The 16,071-nt window shown below is 50.1% G+C and overlaps 1 protein-coding gene across 2 annotated transcripts; it reads left to right on the forward strand.

The window, feature by feature from the left end:
- The first annotated feature begins 39 nt into the window (after positions 1–39).
- Positions 40–13,273, forward strand: DHRS1 (dehydrogenase/reductase 1). 2 transcript variants are annotated; one of them, XM_061430336.1, is made up of 9 exons: positions 40–298; positions 694–868; positions 2,332–2,475; positions 2,622–2,701; positions 6,769–6,901; positions 7,212–7,355; positions 7,903–7,972; positions 8,307–8,387; positions 8,562–8,951. In XM_061430336.1, exons 2-9 carry the CDS (start codon positions 719–721, stop codon positions 8,696–8,698), a joined length of 939 nt encoding a protein of 312 aa, XP_061286320.1. In that variant the 5' UTR covers positions 40–298; positions 694–718; the 3' UTR covers positions 8,699–8,951. The 2 variants fall into 2 exon arrangements, with proteins under 2 accessions (XP_061286320.1, XP_061286321.1); XM_061430337.1 differs by lacking the exon at positions 8,562–8,951 and adding an exon at positions 9,893–13,273 and having other exon boundaries at positions 81–298.
- Positions 13,274–16,071: the final 2,798 nt, after the last annotated feature.

The following is a 16,071-nucleotide window of genomic DNA, read 5'->3' on the forward strand; positions in this document are numbered from 1 at the left end:
GCATTACACGTCATAGCCTCGCGACTGCCTCTCTGGGGAAGGCGTGGCTGAGTCTCTGGATCTCCACGCCCCGCTGGTGGATCCTGGCCTCCGCCCCTTGTCCAGGCTCCTACGTGTCGTACTCTTTGACCGGATCCTCCGAGTCTCCTGCTGAAACCGGACCAGAACGTGTACTTCCACTCGACCGTCGTCCTCTTGACTTCTTGTCCCGCCCCTGCGACCAGAATTAAAACTCCTCGACTTCGAGAACTTTGTGAGCCAGACGGCACGAGGACTCCAGCGGCAGCACAGGTGGCAGGTATGGAGTTCGAGCTCCCTCCACATCGGGCTCAGGGTCCCTGGGCCTCGCGCCAGCCCTCCACGCGGAAGCCGCACCTCCGGGCAAGGGGCCTGAACTCCATAGCTCAGGACTCTGTGAGACGTGCCGAGAGAGACTGCCCGCCACAGTCCCACTCCGAGTCCCAGTAGATGGCCGGCCTGGACAGCCCCTCGCAGCCCCCTTCTTCACTCCTTGGTCGCCCAAAAGGGACAGCCAACCTTGTCCGGGGCCTGCGCTAGTTATCCCTCTCAGAAACTTCTTTCCCCATCAAAGGATCTCAACCTTGGCTCCGCTTCCTACCTCTATCAGGATCACCCCCCTTCGACATAACGCAGTCTGCACGCTTCCCTCAGAGCAAGTCCTTTCTTCCACAGATTTAACCCCTTTGCTTGTTGAGTCATGCCAGCTACCATGAAGGGCCAGGTGTGCGTGGTGACTGGTGCCTCCAGGGGTATTGGCAGGGGCATCGCTTTGCAGCTCTGCCAAGCAGGTGCCACAGTTTACATCACTGGCCGCCACCTGGACACACTGCAGGCCACTGCTCAGGAGGTGAGTGCTTCCTCTGGAGTCCCAGGGGGCAGAAACCATCCGAGGGAGCTCTTTCCATTAACTACTCCTCTTAATCCCTTACCTGAAACCAAAATATTCCTCAATAAACATGAACATTTATTCTAAGTGGGATAAGTAAACCCCATAAGTAACTTCAGATCAGGGCACATTTTGCCATTAAGTGAATTTTATGAAAAAACAAAAAAACTTTATTTGAGAGCTTTAGGGATTTTGGAATTGAATTTCAAGAGTTGTGGACCTGTGCTCTTTCTCTTTCCTTGTTAAGATTTTATTGAATTGTGTTTTCATTTGATTTTTCTACTGAATTTCAGTTAAATAAATTTTGGGGTGCCTTTGATTTGCTAGGCACTGGAGTTACCAAATTTAGTAGGACGTAACTTTTGCTCTGAAGTCTAAGGCAGAAATGGATCCTTTCAATGTAATGTGAATACAGGAAGTGATAAGAGATGAAAGGAATGAGTATGAACATGATAAGCAATAAGTGTATCCAGAATGTACTAGAAATGTGAGTGAGCAGTTCGGCAGGGAGGTCAGAGGGTGGGACCCAGAGCATGAATCTTCAGGATATGAAGATTGTTCTTGAATAAATTATTCTTCTTTCTCTGAAGTTAGAGGAGGGGACACATTTGTATAGGAATAGGAAGTAGAGAGTGTTCGTGTCTGAGAGCTTTGTTTTTTCATTTACCAGGCAGCAGTGTTGGTGGAGTGAGGGTAAGAAGGCTGGGATTGAGTTGAGATTCCAGATGAGTGGTGAAGGGTGGGAGCTAAGGGCACAAGAGATGGAAATGACCAAGAATGAAGAAAAAGAACTCCTTTCTCAAGAGTTCCTCCTTTCTCAAGAGAGCCTCCAAGCCTATTTGTCCCTCAGCCTCCACGTGCAGAGTAATACAATGCCTTGAACAGAGTAGACCTCAGAAAATGTCTGTAGATTTTAAACCTGGGATTCCCCATCCCCCTTGCTCCACGACAGTACCTAGCATTACTGACGGAGAAGGCAATGGCACCCCACTCCAGTACTCTTGCCTGGCAAATCCCATGGACAGGGGAGCCTGGTGGGCTGCAGTTCATGGGGTCACTAAGAATCGGACACGACTGAGCAACTTCACTTTCACTTTTCACTTTCATGCATTGGAGAAGGAAATGGCAGCCCACTCCAGTGTTCTTGCCTGGAGAATCCCTGGGACGGGGGAGCCTGATGGGCTGCCGTCTCTGGGGTCGCACACGACTGAAGCGGCTTAGCAGCAGCAGCAGCAGCAGCAGCAGCAGCAGCAGCATTACTGAAACTCCTCAAACAGACACCAGAGGGCAGTATTGCCCACCATGTTGCCTCAGCTACTGCCTGAGGCCTAGGATTGCCTCGCTCCCAAGTTGAGACTGACGGGAGCTGAGTTCTGTCTCACGTTGTGCAACTCGGAGCTCATATCCCTTCTGTCTCTTTCCAGGCGCAATCCCGGGGAGGCCGGTGTGTGCCCGTGGTATGTGATTCAAGCCAGGAGAGTGAAGTGCGAAATCTGTTTGAGCAGGTGGATCGAGAACAGCAAGGACGTCTGGATGTGCTGGTCAACAATGCCTATGCTGGAGTCCAGGTGCTTTTTGAACTTTGACCCCAGCTCCACACTTCGGACCTCCCCCTCTGACCTGAGTCCTCATCCCCACTGATTGTCCCCTTCCATTATCCAGCCCCTTCTTGCCTCCAGAGCATACTATTCATCACTCTCCCTGTGCCTTCCAGCCGATCCTGAACAACTCTAAGAAGTCATTCTGGGAAAGCCCCGCCTCCATTTGGGATGACATCAACAACGTCGGACTCAGGTAGGTGCTTCCCCGGCCACCCACTTAAGGGCCTGGGCTCCCCTCAGTCACTCAGCCAAACATTAACAAGCGCCCTCTCCTTTTCCTTCTGATCTCCTCGTCTCTTTGTTCTCCCATCTGTCCTATTTGTCCACTGCCCTCTGAAGGAGTTTCATGCAGGTGAATCTGGGCCCAGGAACGTCAACTTTGGCCTTGTTTCTGTCCATACTTTTCATCTGAACTCGCCCTTGCCCGCTCTCCTGTCTCACTCTCTGCTTGTCCAAATGCATGATCCATAAGGAAGCCTCTTTCCTTTGGTAAAGCTTGCCACGGTATGTCCAAACATGGCTGCTGCTAAGTCGCTTCAGTCGTGTCCGACTCTGTGCGACCCCATAGACGGCAGCCCACCAGGCTCCCCCGTCCCTGGGATTCTCCAGGCAAGAACACTGGAGTGGGTTGCCATTTCCTTCTCCAAACATGGCTAGAGGAAAGAATTATTTTGTTTTAGATCAGCAGAAGGTCAGTGAGGAAGATTGAATGCCAGCCATCTTCGCCGTCCCCTCCTCACTCCAGGCCCACAGGCAAGAGTGTTCCAGGTGTGAGTAGAGAAGGCAGGGGTTTCACATGCATCTGGAAAAGGAATGAGATGAAACACAGCATTTACAGTTCACCCAGCATGACATACATCCTTCAGGTCTGTGTTTATTGTTGGGAAGAGGGTACCCTCTCAGAAACTATACTGCATGGATGTGATCAGCCACCTGTGGGAGTCACCCAGAGATTACATGCAAATCTACATCTAAAGCATCTAAGGAAACCCTCGGCTTCTAGTGGCAATCTCAGGGAAGCAGGATTACAATCCACTTGTCATTTCCAAAGTGGAATAAATGTTGTGAGGAGATGGAGATGGTCAACCAAGCATCAAGAAAAACCCAAAAAGTGTGAAATTGGCAACACCCATGTCCTTAGCCCTCTAAAGAGAGGGGCCTTCCACACTCTCACCTCTTGCTGGTCAGGATTTTGACCCTGCAAAGCAGAGGCCCAGACCCTGGCACCAAAGCCCTGATGAATGGTCCAAAGCGAAGGTTACTCTGGGACCCTGCTGGAAGCGCACCAACACCTCCTCTCACCACTCACACACATAATTATCGTGCCTCTCCTCTGCATTGCCTGAGGTTGGCCTTCTTTTTGATACCGTAACTCACTCTACTTGTTTTCATCTGGAGAGTCCTGTCTCCTGTGCAAAAAAAATGTTTTTCTGGTTATCAAGTATGTGTGTGTTATTTTTTTTTTTAATATACTGTGTAGACCAGTGTAATCATATTCCCCTAGTCACCACCCCTCTCTTTTGCCTGAGATATCGTTGTTGTTCTTTAGTCACTAAGTCATGTCTGACTCTTTTGCGACCTCATGGACTATAGCCTGCTAGTCTCCTCTGTCCGTGGGATTTCCCAGGCAAGAATACTGGAGAGGGTTGCCATTTCCTTCTCCAGGGGATCTTCCTGACCCAGGGATCGAACTGACATCTCCTGCATTGGCAGGTGGATTCTTTACCACTGAGCCACCAGGGAAACCCCCAAATATACTGGGTAGATTAGTATAATCTTATTCCATAATCACCAACCCTTCCTCTTTTGCCTGGGATATAGCTACTGTTAATAGCCTAGTATATATTCTACCATTCATTTAAATATTCCACTGGGAAGAGATACCATAATTTATTTATCTAAGCCCTTATCTGTTGCAGTAGTGGGAAAAAATTAGGCTAAAAAATATGTACCTCAGAGATTTTAGTAAACATTATCAAACTGTCCTCTAAAAGACCCCACCAATTTATAATCTCAGAACGATGAAGGAGAATATCTGTTTCCCCATGTCTTCTATCATACTAGACAATATCGGGCCAGGAGGTCAGGCAAGTTTGGCCGTTCTAATAAGCCAAAGATATCTGAAGATGTTTTTTAAATTCACATTTCTCTATTATTTGTGAAGTTGAGCTTTTGTTTTTTACATTTGTATCAGTTCTTTATTCTTTCGTGAGTTGTGTTACTAAATTATTCTTTTTACATCAATTTATAAGAGACCTTTGTAGAATAGATCCCTTTAATGTGTGTTTTACAAATATCTTTCCCAATTTATTACTCATTACTTGCCTGCATGCTTTCTTCAGCTCTCTAAACATACTTAAATGTATATACATGTATGTATTTGTATATCTACGTATATACATGTCTTAATGTATAAGTCATTTATATCTTGGTATGGTACTGAGACAAGCTTCCCCATGGTAAAGCATCTGCCTACAATGCGGGACACCCGGGTTCTATCCCTGGGTCAGGAAGATCTCCTGGAGAAGGGAATGGCAACCCACTCCAGTATTCTTGTCTCCCCCTCCAAAAAAGGGGCTCAAAGAGATATTGGAGAAGGAAATGGCAACCCACTCCAGTATTCTTGCCTGGAGAATCCCATGGAGGGAGGAGCCTGGTAGGCTACAGTCCATGGGGTCGCAGAGTCAGACACAACTGAGCAAATTCATTTTATTTATTTATACTTTCTTTTATTGCTTTTAGGCACTCATTTTTTTATACCCAAGTATTTTGGGAATGCATTTTAAAGCAATAAATGAGGTAGAGAGTCCATCCCACCTACTAAATAACTGACCGTGCCTACACGCTAAGTCACTTCATTCATGTCCAACTCTGAAGTGGACTGTAGCCTGCCAGGCTCCTCTGTCCTTGGAATTCTTCAGGTAAGAACACTGGAGTGGGTTGCCATGCCCTCCTCCAGAGGGTCTTCCTGACCCAGGGATCAAATCCGCGTCTCTTATGTCTCCTGCATTGGCAGGCGGGTTCTGTACCACTAGTGCCCCTTGGGAAGCCCAAATTATTTGTTGGCCAGATGTTTGTTGTTCAGTCTCTCAGTTGTGTCTCCAAGGGTTGGACACCACTGAGCGACTGAACAACAACCATCTCTCCCTGTTGGTTTGAAATGTTCCCTTACTACTTTGCTGAATTCTTCTTTACACTTGGATTAACTATTGAGCACTTTGTTTCATTGACATATTTAGGTATTATAATGCCAGTCCTGAATTCTTTTTTAAAAAATATTTACTTATATGGCTGAGCCACGTCTTAGGTGTAGCAGGCATGATCTTCGACCTTTGTTGTGGCATGTGGGATCTACGTGGGGTCTAGTTCCCTGACCAGGGATTGAACCCTCTACATTGGAAGCTCAGAATCTTAGCCAAAAAAAAAAAAAAAAAGAATCTTAGCCAGTGGACCACCAGGGAAGTCCTCTGCATTCTTTTAACTATTATGTCATTGTACAGTTTATGGCAGCATATCCCCCTCACCCACAAGATATTCTTCTTCCTTTTTCAGAATTTTCCCGGCTATTTTCACACATTTATTCTCATTGACCTTTAGATTATTACCAATTTCTCCAGAAGTCTTGAGATATCACTCAAATTGAATCTGTGGATTAATTTAAGCAGAACTCAAGTTTTACATGTTGGTTCTTCTAAACAGATTCTGTCTGTACTTGTTCTTTTTTTACATATTTAGGTGAGAAGTGGATTATTTAGAGAGAAACACAGTCCATACGTAAAGTGTGGGCCATCTCAGAGGGATAGAGCGGCCTGTATTCTTTTATATTAAATAGAGCTTTATAGTTTTTCCTTGTAGATCCTATGTATTTATTATATTTTATCCCCCAGAGTTATTTTAGCTTTGTCATTGCTGTCATGACAGAGCACTTTTCTTCCGTTACAGTCTTCTAAAGATTGCCATTTCTCCTCTTTCAGTGGTTAATTTTACCTGTGGGTTTCTTAGTATGTGACCTCAGGCCCTTGGTTCACCAGGTTGGTGGCCCTGTTGGAGAAGGAAATGGCAACCCACTCTAGTATTCTCGCCTGGAGAATCCCATGGGCAGAGGAGCCTGGCTAGCTACAGTCCATGGGGTCACAAGAGTCGGACGTGACTTAGTGACTAAGCCACCACCACCACCTGGCTCAGAAGCCACTAGGGGGCAGAAGAAGCTTCTCGAGACAGCCCTGACGTGGTTCATTTCTTCTCTGCCCCACCTTCTAGAGGCCATTACTTGTGTTCAGTGTATGGGGCTCGGCTGATGGTACCAGCTGGCCGGGGGCTCATTGTGATCATCTCCTCCACTGGGGGGCTGCAGTATCTCTTCAACGTCCCCTATGGCGTGGGCAAAGCTGCGGTGAGGACCCACTGGCGCAGGGGTTGGGGTGGACAGTCACAGTTGCCAGAGCTCAGGAGAGATGGTCCCCGGTGGTCCAGGTGGTGAGGCTGACTGGCCCTCCCCTCTTCCTCTCCCCTGTATAGACAGTTCCTTAGCCTGGGCTCCTCTCCCCTGGCCGGCCAGTGCACTGGGGAAGGTGGATAGCTAAGACGGGGCTCCTGGGAAGGCCAGGGGTTGGGGGCATCCTCGGCAGAAGCAGGCAAGGCAGGAGAGGGAGGTGACACGACCAGGTGCCTTGACTCCCACCCGGCCTTCTGTCCCTCTGCAGTGCGACAGGATGGCTGCGGACTGTGCTCAGGAGCTGCGGCGCCACGGGGTCAGCTACGTGTCTCTGTGGCCGGGGCTGGTGCAGACAGAGCTGCTGAAGGAGCACATGATGAAGGAGAATGCTTCAGATCCCCTGATTAAGCAGGTGGCCGGGGGAGGGCGAGGGTGGCAGGGAATGCAAGGAACCAGTCTTTCTCTCTCCAATGACAAAACAGTAACAGCAACAGAGAGTAGATACCAGGGCTCACTGTGGCGGGCGCAGGGCTGAGCACTGACGCGCATTCTGTCCTTCACTCCGTAAGGGAGATGGTAGCTCCACTTTACAGATTGGGAGACTGAAACTCAGGGAGGTTAAGAAACTTGCTCAAGTCACATATCCTGTAAGTGGAAAGACTATCCGCCTCCAGAGCCCATAGTCTTGACCTCCACTCTGAACTAATCTAGAAGGCCCAGATGCGGTTGGCATCCCCATATTCTTCCACTTAGGAAAGGCAGAAAGGCAGTGGGTACCAGTACGTGGTTACAGGGCTCGCGGATGTGGGAAGGAGTGATTCCCGTACCTTCCCAGATGCTGAGTCCTGCAGGCGCGGTGACTAGCGCCTCCCTCTCCTGGAACAAAAGCTGAAAGCAGGAAAGGGACTTGGGCAGCGCTCTTGGAAATTAACCCTTCACTCTCTGCCCCTGTATTTCAGTTCAAATTTCGTTTCTCATCCGCGGAGACCACAGAAATGAGTGGCAAATGTGTGGTGGCGTTGGCAACAGGTGAAAAGGTTGGGGGCGGCTGGTAATGAGAAAGGGCATGGGGGATCTGCAGGGTGGTGGCCACTGGTTCTGGGTCCTGAGCCAGGAATACGCCCTTCTTTTCTATGGCTTCTGGACACCCAAAGGGTCCAATGCCCAGTTTGAGGTGTGGGAGCCTCAGCAATTGGATCCTGGGAACAGTGGCCAGGAGCCAGAGGCCCAGAAACCTTCCTAGGAACAGAAAGAAACAAATTTGGGCTCTTAAGCCTATCTTGGTGATGCCCTGTGCCATTGGGCCCAGGCCTGGTCACCCTGGGCCATTTGCAGGCTGTCTCAGCTGTCTGTGTGCCCACAGATCCCAATATCCTGAGCCTGAGCGGGAAGGTGCTGCCGTCCTGTGACCTCGCACGACGCTATGGCCTGCAGGATGTTGATGGTAAGAGCTCTGGCCCAGCAGCCAGCCTGAACCTCTCTTCCTTCCGTTTCCAGCTCACTCCTTCTCCCCTTCTCTCCCTTCCTTCCTCACATTCCACTCGGTCTCTGCAGCCACGTGGGGGTGTCTGAGGAATGGGAAACAAGGATCTAATCCTTCTTTTCCTGTGGTCCACAGGCCGCCCTGTCCAGGATTATTTGTCTTTGAGCTCCGCCCTCTCCCATGTCTCCAACCTGGGCTGGCTGGCCTCCTACTTGCCTGGGTTTCTCCGGGTGCCCAAATGGGTCATGACCCTCTATGCTAGCAAGTTCTAACCCTGCTGGCCTCACATAATTCTGCTTCCCTTTGGGCTGAGTGGTTGGTCTATCTCAGTTGGAACACAGCCTCCTTCCCTGCCTACCTACTGCACACCGTTGATCTGAAGAGAAGCCTCTGCTGTGCCCTGGTTGAGCCCTGGGGGCCTTTATAGGTCCTTCTTCAGGCCTTCCTTACCCCGTCATTTTACTTTTTGCCTTAACGCTGAAAAATGTTCTAGGGGCTAATAATAAAGCTCTCATTTCTCCTTCAGTTCATTTTCAAGTACTTATCCTTTGCTCAGCAAGGTGGTAGGTACTTTAGAGGAAGACCTAACAATATGCAACATGTTGAGGCTCTCAAGGAGCTGCATCCACAGGACAAGGCCCCTTTCCTCCACATCTGCTCCTGCTCTTCCCTGCAGAGCTGCCTGTCCCTTGCCCCAGCCAGGGAGTGGGGTACCTCCCCAGCCAGAAGCAGGCACACCCACCCCTTTTCCTCACTGCTTTCCCACGCCCTCATTCCGCCATCTCTTCAGGGATGCCCACTGCCTTCTAGCTGGGCCTGATCCCAGGGTGAGGCCCAATCCAGGGAAGGCAGAGTCCATGATATTCAGGATTTCTTGGAACTGGGGAGGAAAATCCCAAGGGAGAGGCAGAGGAATAGTTGATGACACTGACACACTCGCATTCTTGGGATGACACCCCAGGAACTGTTTCCTGAAGAACTGATCACAAGAACCTTTCAGAGCTGCTTTCCCTGCTTGGGGGTCTGTCCCAGCCTGAGGCAAGGCAACAGCAGGTGTGTTCCAAGGAGGAGCCAAGGGCCCCCTTGAGGCCACTTTCCCGCCAGCAGCTCCACGGTCATCAAGGTAATGGGAGAGCTACTATAAATCAGAGTGGCAGAGGCCATTTCTAATCTTCCAAAAAGGCAGGGGGAGAGCCGAGGCCTCCCACAGCTGCCTACAGAGCCTATGGAAGCTGCGATCTTCCCGTGGCTTTCTGGGAATAGCCCCCAGTTACTGCTCCAGTGACTGCTGGCGTGGCTCTCTCACCCATGAGAGCTGATATGTGCATCTCCTCCAATCCTGCAGCCAGCCACTTCACGGTGGTTGCTTGAGTTTAGCCATGGTGAAAATATACATGCTATAGGAATCAACAACTGCTGTCAACCAGGGTTTTTTTTCTTTCTTTTCTTTTTTTTTTTTTCAAAAGAGCCAGCCAGCTTACAAGCATGTGACTGGAACTGCGTACCTAAACTCCACCATTTGCTGAGGCACCCCGTTTAAATCAGAGCAATCAGATTTCCTCACCACCCTCTCACCCCCTTCCACTCACCACCCTAATCCCCCTGAGATTGGTCAGGGGCAACAGCAATTGCCTATATGCTTTAGGAAGGACAAGGGCCTCAGGATCTCCTACAGCCTTCCACAGCCATCTTTAAAAGCCATCATTGGGACAAATCCTTTCATGAGGGCCTTGTCCCCTAAAGGTCACAAGGCATGATGGGAAGAAAATGGGCTTCAAAGGTGTACAAATCTGCATACAAACCCTGACTCCACTCCTTTGAAAATTAAGTGAAATAACACATATGGGCCAAGCAATATGGAGCCAGTAAAGTCAGTTCTTTCTCTTGACAAATATGCAAGAGTGTGCTTTGCAGCAGGCACAGTTCTTGGCTTTGGGAGAGCAGAGAACCAGACAGAGTAGGCTCCAGTCCACAGAGGACTTTCATTCAGCCCTGGAAGACCTTAGAAGTCAGTACAAACCTTCCACTTACCGTAGGAAGTGAGTGAACTGGGGCCCCAAGAGTCCACACCATGCAGGGTACAGCCTTGATCCTGGTGTCTCAAGAAGCCAGAGGGAGCGGTTTTCTTCAAAAGACACCACATTGCTTCCCTCCAACAAGACTTAATTAATCTTAGAAATGTAAACAGTAGAGTAGAGGTCTGAGAGAATGAAACACGAAGAGTAAGTGTTGATTGGCAGGAGAAGAGTGTCAAGATCTGAGAAACCCAATAGCAGAGAGTCTTAGGACGTGTTGGGAGTCAGTATTCATTCAGAAACATTTCTTTTGACACCTGCATTCTGCCCAGCACCATGCTAGAGAACACTGGTTCAATTTGATGAGATGGGTGCTGTAATAAGTACACAGTACAGAGTACAGGAGGAAGCAGCTGGGCTCATTAGGGAATTGAAGGGAGTGATATTGATCAGAGACTTAAAGAATGGGGGTGGAGTAGTTTTTCCTAACTGAAAAAAAAAAAGCAGGTATTGAAACACAGAATGTTGCAGGACAGCTAGAAGTTGCTATGACGTGACTGTAGATGTGATATGGGATAAATTTTCAGAGAAAGGAGATGAATACAGATCAGTGATTAAGATTTAAATTGTGGGTGGTAGGTTTCCACATGAGGGATTCATCTAGACGCTGAGTGACTCTTAAGGCAGAATACCCAGGGGAGGTAGGTGGTTGGAGAGAGGCCAGCTGGAGCTCCAGTTCAGCTGTGGAGGTGACTTCCCTCGGAGCCCAGCAGGACAGCCTTAGAGTGTTCGGCCTCAGGGTAGCCCTGCTGGGACGAGAAGCTGGGCTTTCATTCCCCGCCACCACTACCACTGAGCAGTTGCCAGCCACAGCGTGGCCCAGGTGGGGCTGGGCGGGGTAAACCAGGTCCAGATCAAGGGCAGCCCTCCAAGAAGAGCTGCAGGTGTCAACCCTGAAAGCACTTGAAGGGGGCGTTGGGTACAAAAATGGAAAGGGGCATCCAGGCAGAGCTGGGCAGAGCACTAATGCTGTTGGCTACAGGAGGATGTAAGCGGGAGAGGAGTGTGCACAATTTGTATCTGAGGAAGCTGACTGGGGCTCAGGGGTGGGGAAGATGGACCGGGGGAAAACAGGCAGGCATCAGAAGAGCTGCGTGGAGTCTGACCAGTGTCCCAGGATGTGATGGCAGTGGGGATGTGGATTCAGGAGAGATTGCAGGAGGCAGAGTCAAAAGACAGGGCCTGTCAGAAGGGAGGGGGCTGCTGCAGGACTGAAAGCAACAACAGGCACAGAGAAAGAAAGAGCATGCTGAAGCTGTGAAGGAGACACCAGCCTGCTGGAGGTCAGCCCTGGCGAGACACAGGCTGCTGAGATGGAGCCCCCACCCCTACCAGAGCAAATCTAGGGACTTGGTCAGTCCCCAGGAGATGCTTAATCCCCTAAAGGAGCTCAGGCCAGGATGGAAAAGAGACTTTTGATTAGCATTTTAAAATGTACATTTCTAACAGCATTGTTTTAGAATGTGGGTCAGAATCCAAAAGGTATACAAAGGTAACTTGAGAAGCCTTCCTTTTATCCCTACTCACCACTGCCAGTCCCAACCTAGGAGCAGCCACAGAGAGAGCCCAGGCCTGTGCAAGCGGAGAGCTAAGCATACTCAGAGAAGAGATTTGACTGCATGCAAATCTGGGCCTCTCTTGTGCTAAGGGGTTGTATTTTCCAAGCTCGAAAGGCCTGTTCTGGCTCCTGTGTTCTACACTTCTAAGAAGGGGCAGCCCTGGGTCCAGAGGCCCCACCACTTCCCACGTTCTTATGCAGCTGCTCCCATCGCCAAAACCTTCCCTACCCTGGTAGCAGGGAGAGTAACAGAAACAGCAACTGAAGGCCCAAGGAACGGAGACAAATGGCTGCAAGAAGCAGCAGTGGTGCCGAGGAGCTGGGCCTCAGCAGCCTGGCCAGCCCTGGGCTCCTCAGAAGCGGACCCACACTGCTCCTGCAAGATGCATGTCACACCTGAAGTGGACTCCTCTTTCTAGAGCAACTGCCCAAGCATTAGGGGTGCCCAGATGAGGCCACCTGTGTAGCTTCTGTCCCCAGAGAGTCCCCAAGGAGGTAGCTCTGACCAACTGGCTGACACAAAAAATGAGAAGGTGATGGAAGCAGGGCAGAACCATGGGGTATCAGATTCCAGCTTTCGGTCATTGTAATACGTTCAGTTCAGTTCAGTTCAGTCGCTCAGTCGAGTCCGACTCTTTGCGACCCCATGAATCGAAGCACGCCAGGCCTCCCTGTCCATCACCAACTCCTGGAGTTCACTCAGACTCATGTCCATCGCGTCAGTGATGCCATCCAGCCATCTCATCCTCTGTCGTCCCCTTCTCCTCCTGCCTCCAATCCCTCCCAGCATCAGAGTCTTTTCCAATGAGTCAACTCTTCGCATGAGGTGGCCAAAGTACTGGAATTTCAGCTTTAGCATCATTCCTTCCAAAGAAATCCCAGGGCTGATCTCCTTCAGAATGGACTGGTTGGATCTCCTTGCAGTCCAAGGGACTCTCAGGAGTCCTCTCCAACACCACAAGCTAAATGACACACCCACCAGTGCCCTGACAGTTCTAAGGCCAACCATCAAAGATCAAAACGTGGGTGGTGGCCCAGTTCCTGGAAATCTCTGTCCCTTCCCCAAAATGGTTGGAATAACTCACCCACTCATTAGCCTGTGAAATTACCCAGCCCATAAAAACTGACACCCCATATTTCCGGGCCTCCTGTCTTCTGAGACGGCCCACACTCTGTGAAGCATGTTTCTCTCAAATAAATCCACTTCTTACCTATCCCTTTGTCTCTCACTGAATTCTTTCTGCAATGAGACATCAAGAACCTGAGCTTCATTAAATTCTGAGAACAGGCCTGTGATCTCAATTAAAAGACCATGAAGGGGGACTTCCCTGGTGGTCCAGTGGTTAAGAATCTGCCTGCTAATGCGGGGAACACTGGCTTGATCCTTGGTCTGGGAAGATTCCACATGCCACCAGGCGACTAAACCTGTGCATCACAACTACTGAAGCCTGTACGCCCAGAGCCTATGCTCTACAAGAGAAGCCACTGCAATGAGAAGCCTGAGCACTGGCAGCTAGAGAGTGGCCCCCACTTGCCCCAACTAGAGAAAGCCCACGAGCAGCAAGGAAGATCCAGCACAGCCAAAAATAAATACAAATTTAAAGTGTGACTCTCCATAAACTTAAAAAAAAAAAAAAAGATGATGAGGGATTTCCCTGGTGGTCCTGTTGTTAAGAATCTGCCTTGCAACGCAGGGAACGTGGGTTTGATTCCTGGTCAGGGAATTAAGATCCCACATGCTATGGAGCAAGTAAGACCACATGCCGCAACTACAGAGCCTGCAAACCACAAGTAGAGAGTCCGTGTGCCTAAAGGAAAGATCGCACAGGACACAGTGAAGATCCGGAGTGCCACAACCAAGACCCAAAACAGCCAAATACATAAACAGTAAAAAAATGTTTATGCTTTGACATTTAAAATAAATACACAAATAAAAAACTGTGAGTTCAAGTCCCATTCTGGGTTTAGGCTGGACTCGAGTCACAGTCAGAGTTACACGGTTTCAGCAGTGTAAACAGGGGGCTGGCTGTAAATGTCTAACCTGGAGCCCATCTATTTCCTGCCTCAACCTCAGCTCCCTGCCCCCTGCTCAGGGGTCTGGGGCTTGGGAGAGGACTGCACAGGACAGCTGCCAGCTGTGGGGGGACCGGGGGCCTCTGTGGGAACAAGCCCTGGGGAGGCTGGCCAAGCCTGCAAGCTCCCTGAACCTCAGCTCCAGGTCCTCCCTGCCCCACCCTTCCACTCCCCTCGGAACTCAAGCCTGAGTCATGATGGGTGCAAAGGGGATACAGAGACACAGTGTTGCTTTAGTCAGCAATTCCAGCCGTTCTGCTTCTTTGCACTGAATTCAGAGGTTCCACACCACTCCCTGTCCACTTCCTCCCCACCTCACATGAGGCCTAGGGTGCAGACACCTCTGACCACCCTTCCCCACCTCACCCTAAGCTCCCAGCTCTGGGATCTAAAGGATCTAAGTCCCAGCTCGGCCTCCTCTTCCCCACCCAGATGGGTGCAGCATATCTTGCTCTGACTGCCATGGCTCGTCATTCATTCACTCACTCATTCATTCTTTCCCAGGACCCCTACCACCACCACTAGCTTTATCTGAATGCCCTAGGGCTATTTAATTTTCCTAGGGGCACTTACGACTCGATGAGACCATCTTTTGTATGTATTTGCTTCTATAGAGTGGGTCTCCCCAGCTTGAGAATAAGCTTTTTGAGAGCAGGCACCTTGGCAGTCTTCATCATGCTGTGGGGTGAGCTGTATTGGTACTCAGGGATTACTACTCAAGGACTGACTGGCTGAATTATGTAAATGGTTGTTGAGTGGCTACCATGGTGCAGACACTGGACTAGGTGAGGGGACATGCAATCAAAGCAGCCTTCTTAAGAGAGCATGGCCAGAGAGAAAGCAGGGATGTGCACCCCTACAGGATGACCTGACTGCAGGCACCATAGGGTCTGCTGCTGGGGAGGCACAGAGGAGATGCGTGTTTGAGCCCCAAGCCAGGATTCCTCCCCGGCACCTGCAGCCCCAACTCCAAGCTCACTTCCCTGGGAATCTCACCCACTAGCATAAGAGCTCCTCCAGAGTCACACATGTCTCTCTAAGGGCAGAGCCATAATGTTACATTTGCCTATAACATTACTTGACTGCCTCTCTATACTGTTTCCAAAGGTTCTGTGGACAGCCCTGCTCGGGACCATAACTCCATGCATCCATATGGCCTCCATGCCTACCATGGCGTCCAGTTCTGGGGCACCCAGTCACTCTCTGTTGAACAAAGGAATGGACAGGGAAGAGGTAAGGGCTGGGTCCTCCCCCAGGCAAGCAGCTCCTCCTTCCTGGGACTGTCCTCTGTCCCTTGTTCTCATCTACCAGCCAGAGCACCCCACAGTCTCTCCTTGTTCTAAGGATTCTGTTTCTCATGCAGGCGTAGAATCCAGGGCTACTACTTCTTGGCACCACTCGCACTGTATATGCCCCAAACCCAAGGCATGCCCTCGACTTGTGCACTGGTGGTTGTCATCCAGGCCATCAGGCAGTGAGTTTCTTGGCCATGTTCCCAGCCTCACCATACTCTGGGCAATTTTAAGGCAAGGTTGTCATCTTCACCAGCCACCATGCAGTACCTGGCTTTTGTAACAGAGACTAGTTCTGGCTCAAGAAGTTTTTCCAGCTTTTCAATTGCATTTCCTGGTTGCTTTCCCTTCATCTCTTCCCCTAGATTTGCCAACCTGAGTCAGCACCTGCCACACCCTGGGGGAAATAAGATGCTCTAGCATCGGGACTTTCCCTCTGGGGCCCTTCTGTCTTTGGGGCCCAGCCTTGGCACCCTGCCCTTCCCTCTCACTGGCCAATCTATTCCCTCTTCTTCTCCAGTTATGGGTATCTGGTGGCACCACTGGTCATCAAGGAATTTCCCCAACCTGGCAGAGCAAACTGAGGAGCAGAGAGGAGATCTGTAGCCCTCAGATCAAGTACAAAGGACCCCAGAACCTTGGGGAGG

The sequence above is a fragment of the Bos javanicus genome, chromosome 10 (assembly GCF_032452875.1).
Source record: "Bos javanicus breed banteng chromosome 10, ARS-OSU_banteng_1.0, whole genome shotgun sequence".
NCBI lineage: Eukaryota > Metazoa > Chordata > Mammalia > Artiodactyla > Bovidae > Bos > Bos javanicus.

Coding starts and splice junctions, on each gene's coding strand:
- DHRS1 (XM_061430336.1), top strand. CDS start 719: ATGCCAGCTACCATGAAGGGCCAGGTGTGCGTGGTGACTGGTGCCTCC. Junction 2,476..2,621: donor ATGCCTATGCTGGAGTCCAG/GTGCTTTTTGAA, acceptor TGTGCCTTCCAG/CCGATCCTGAACAACTCTAA. Junction 7,356..7,902: donor CAGATCCCCTGATTAAGCAG/GTGGCCGGGGGA, acceptor CCTGTATTTCAG/TTCAAATTTCGTTTCTCATC.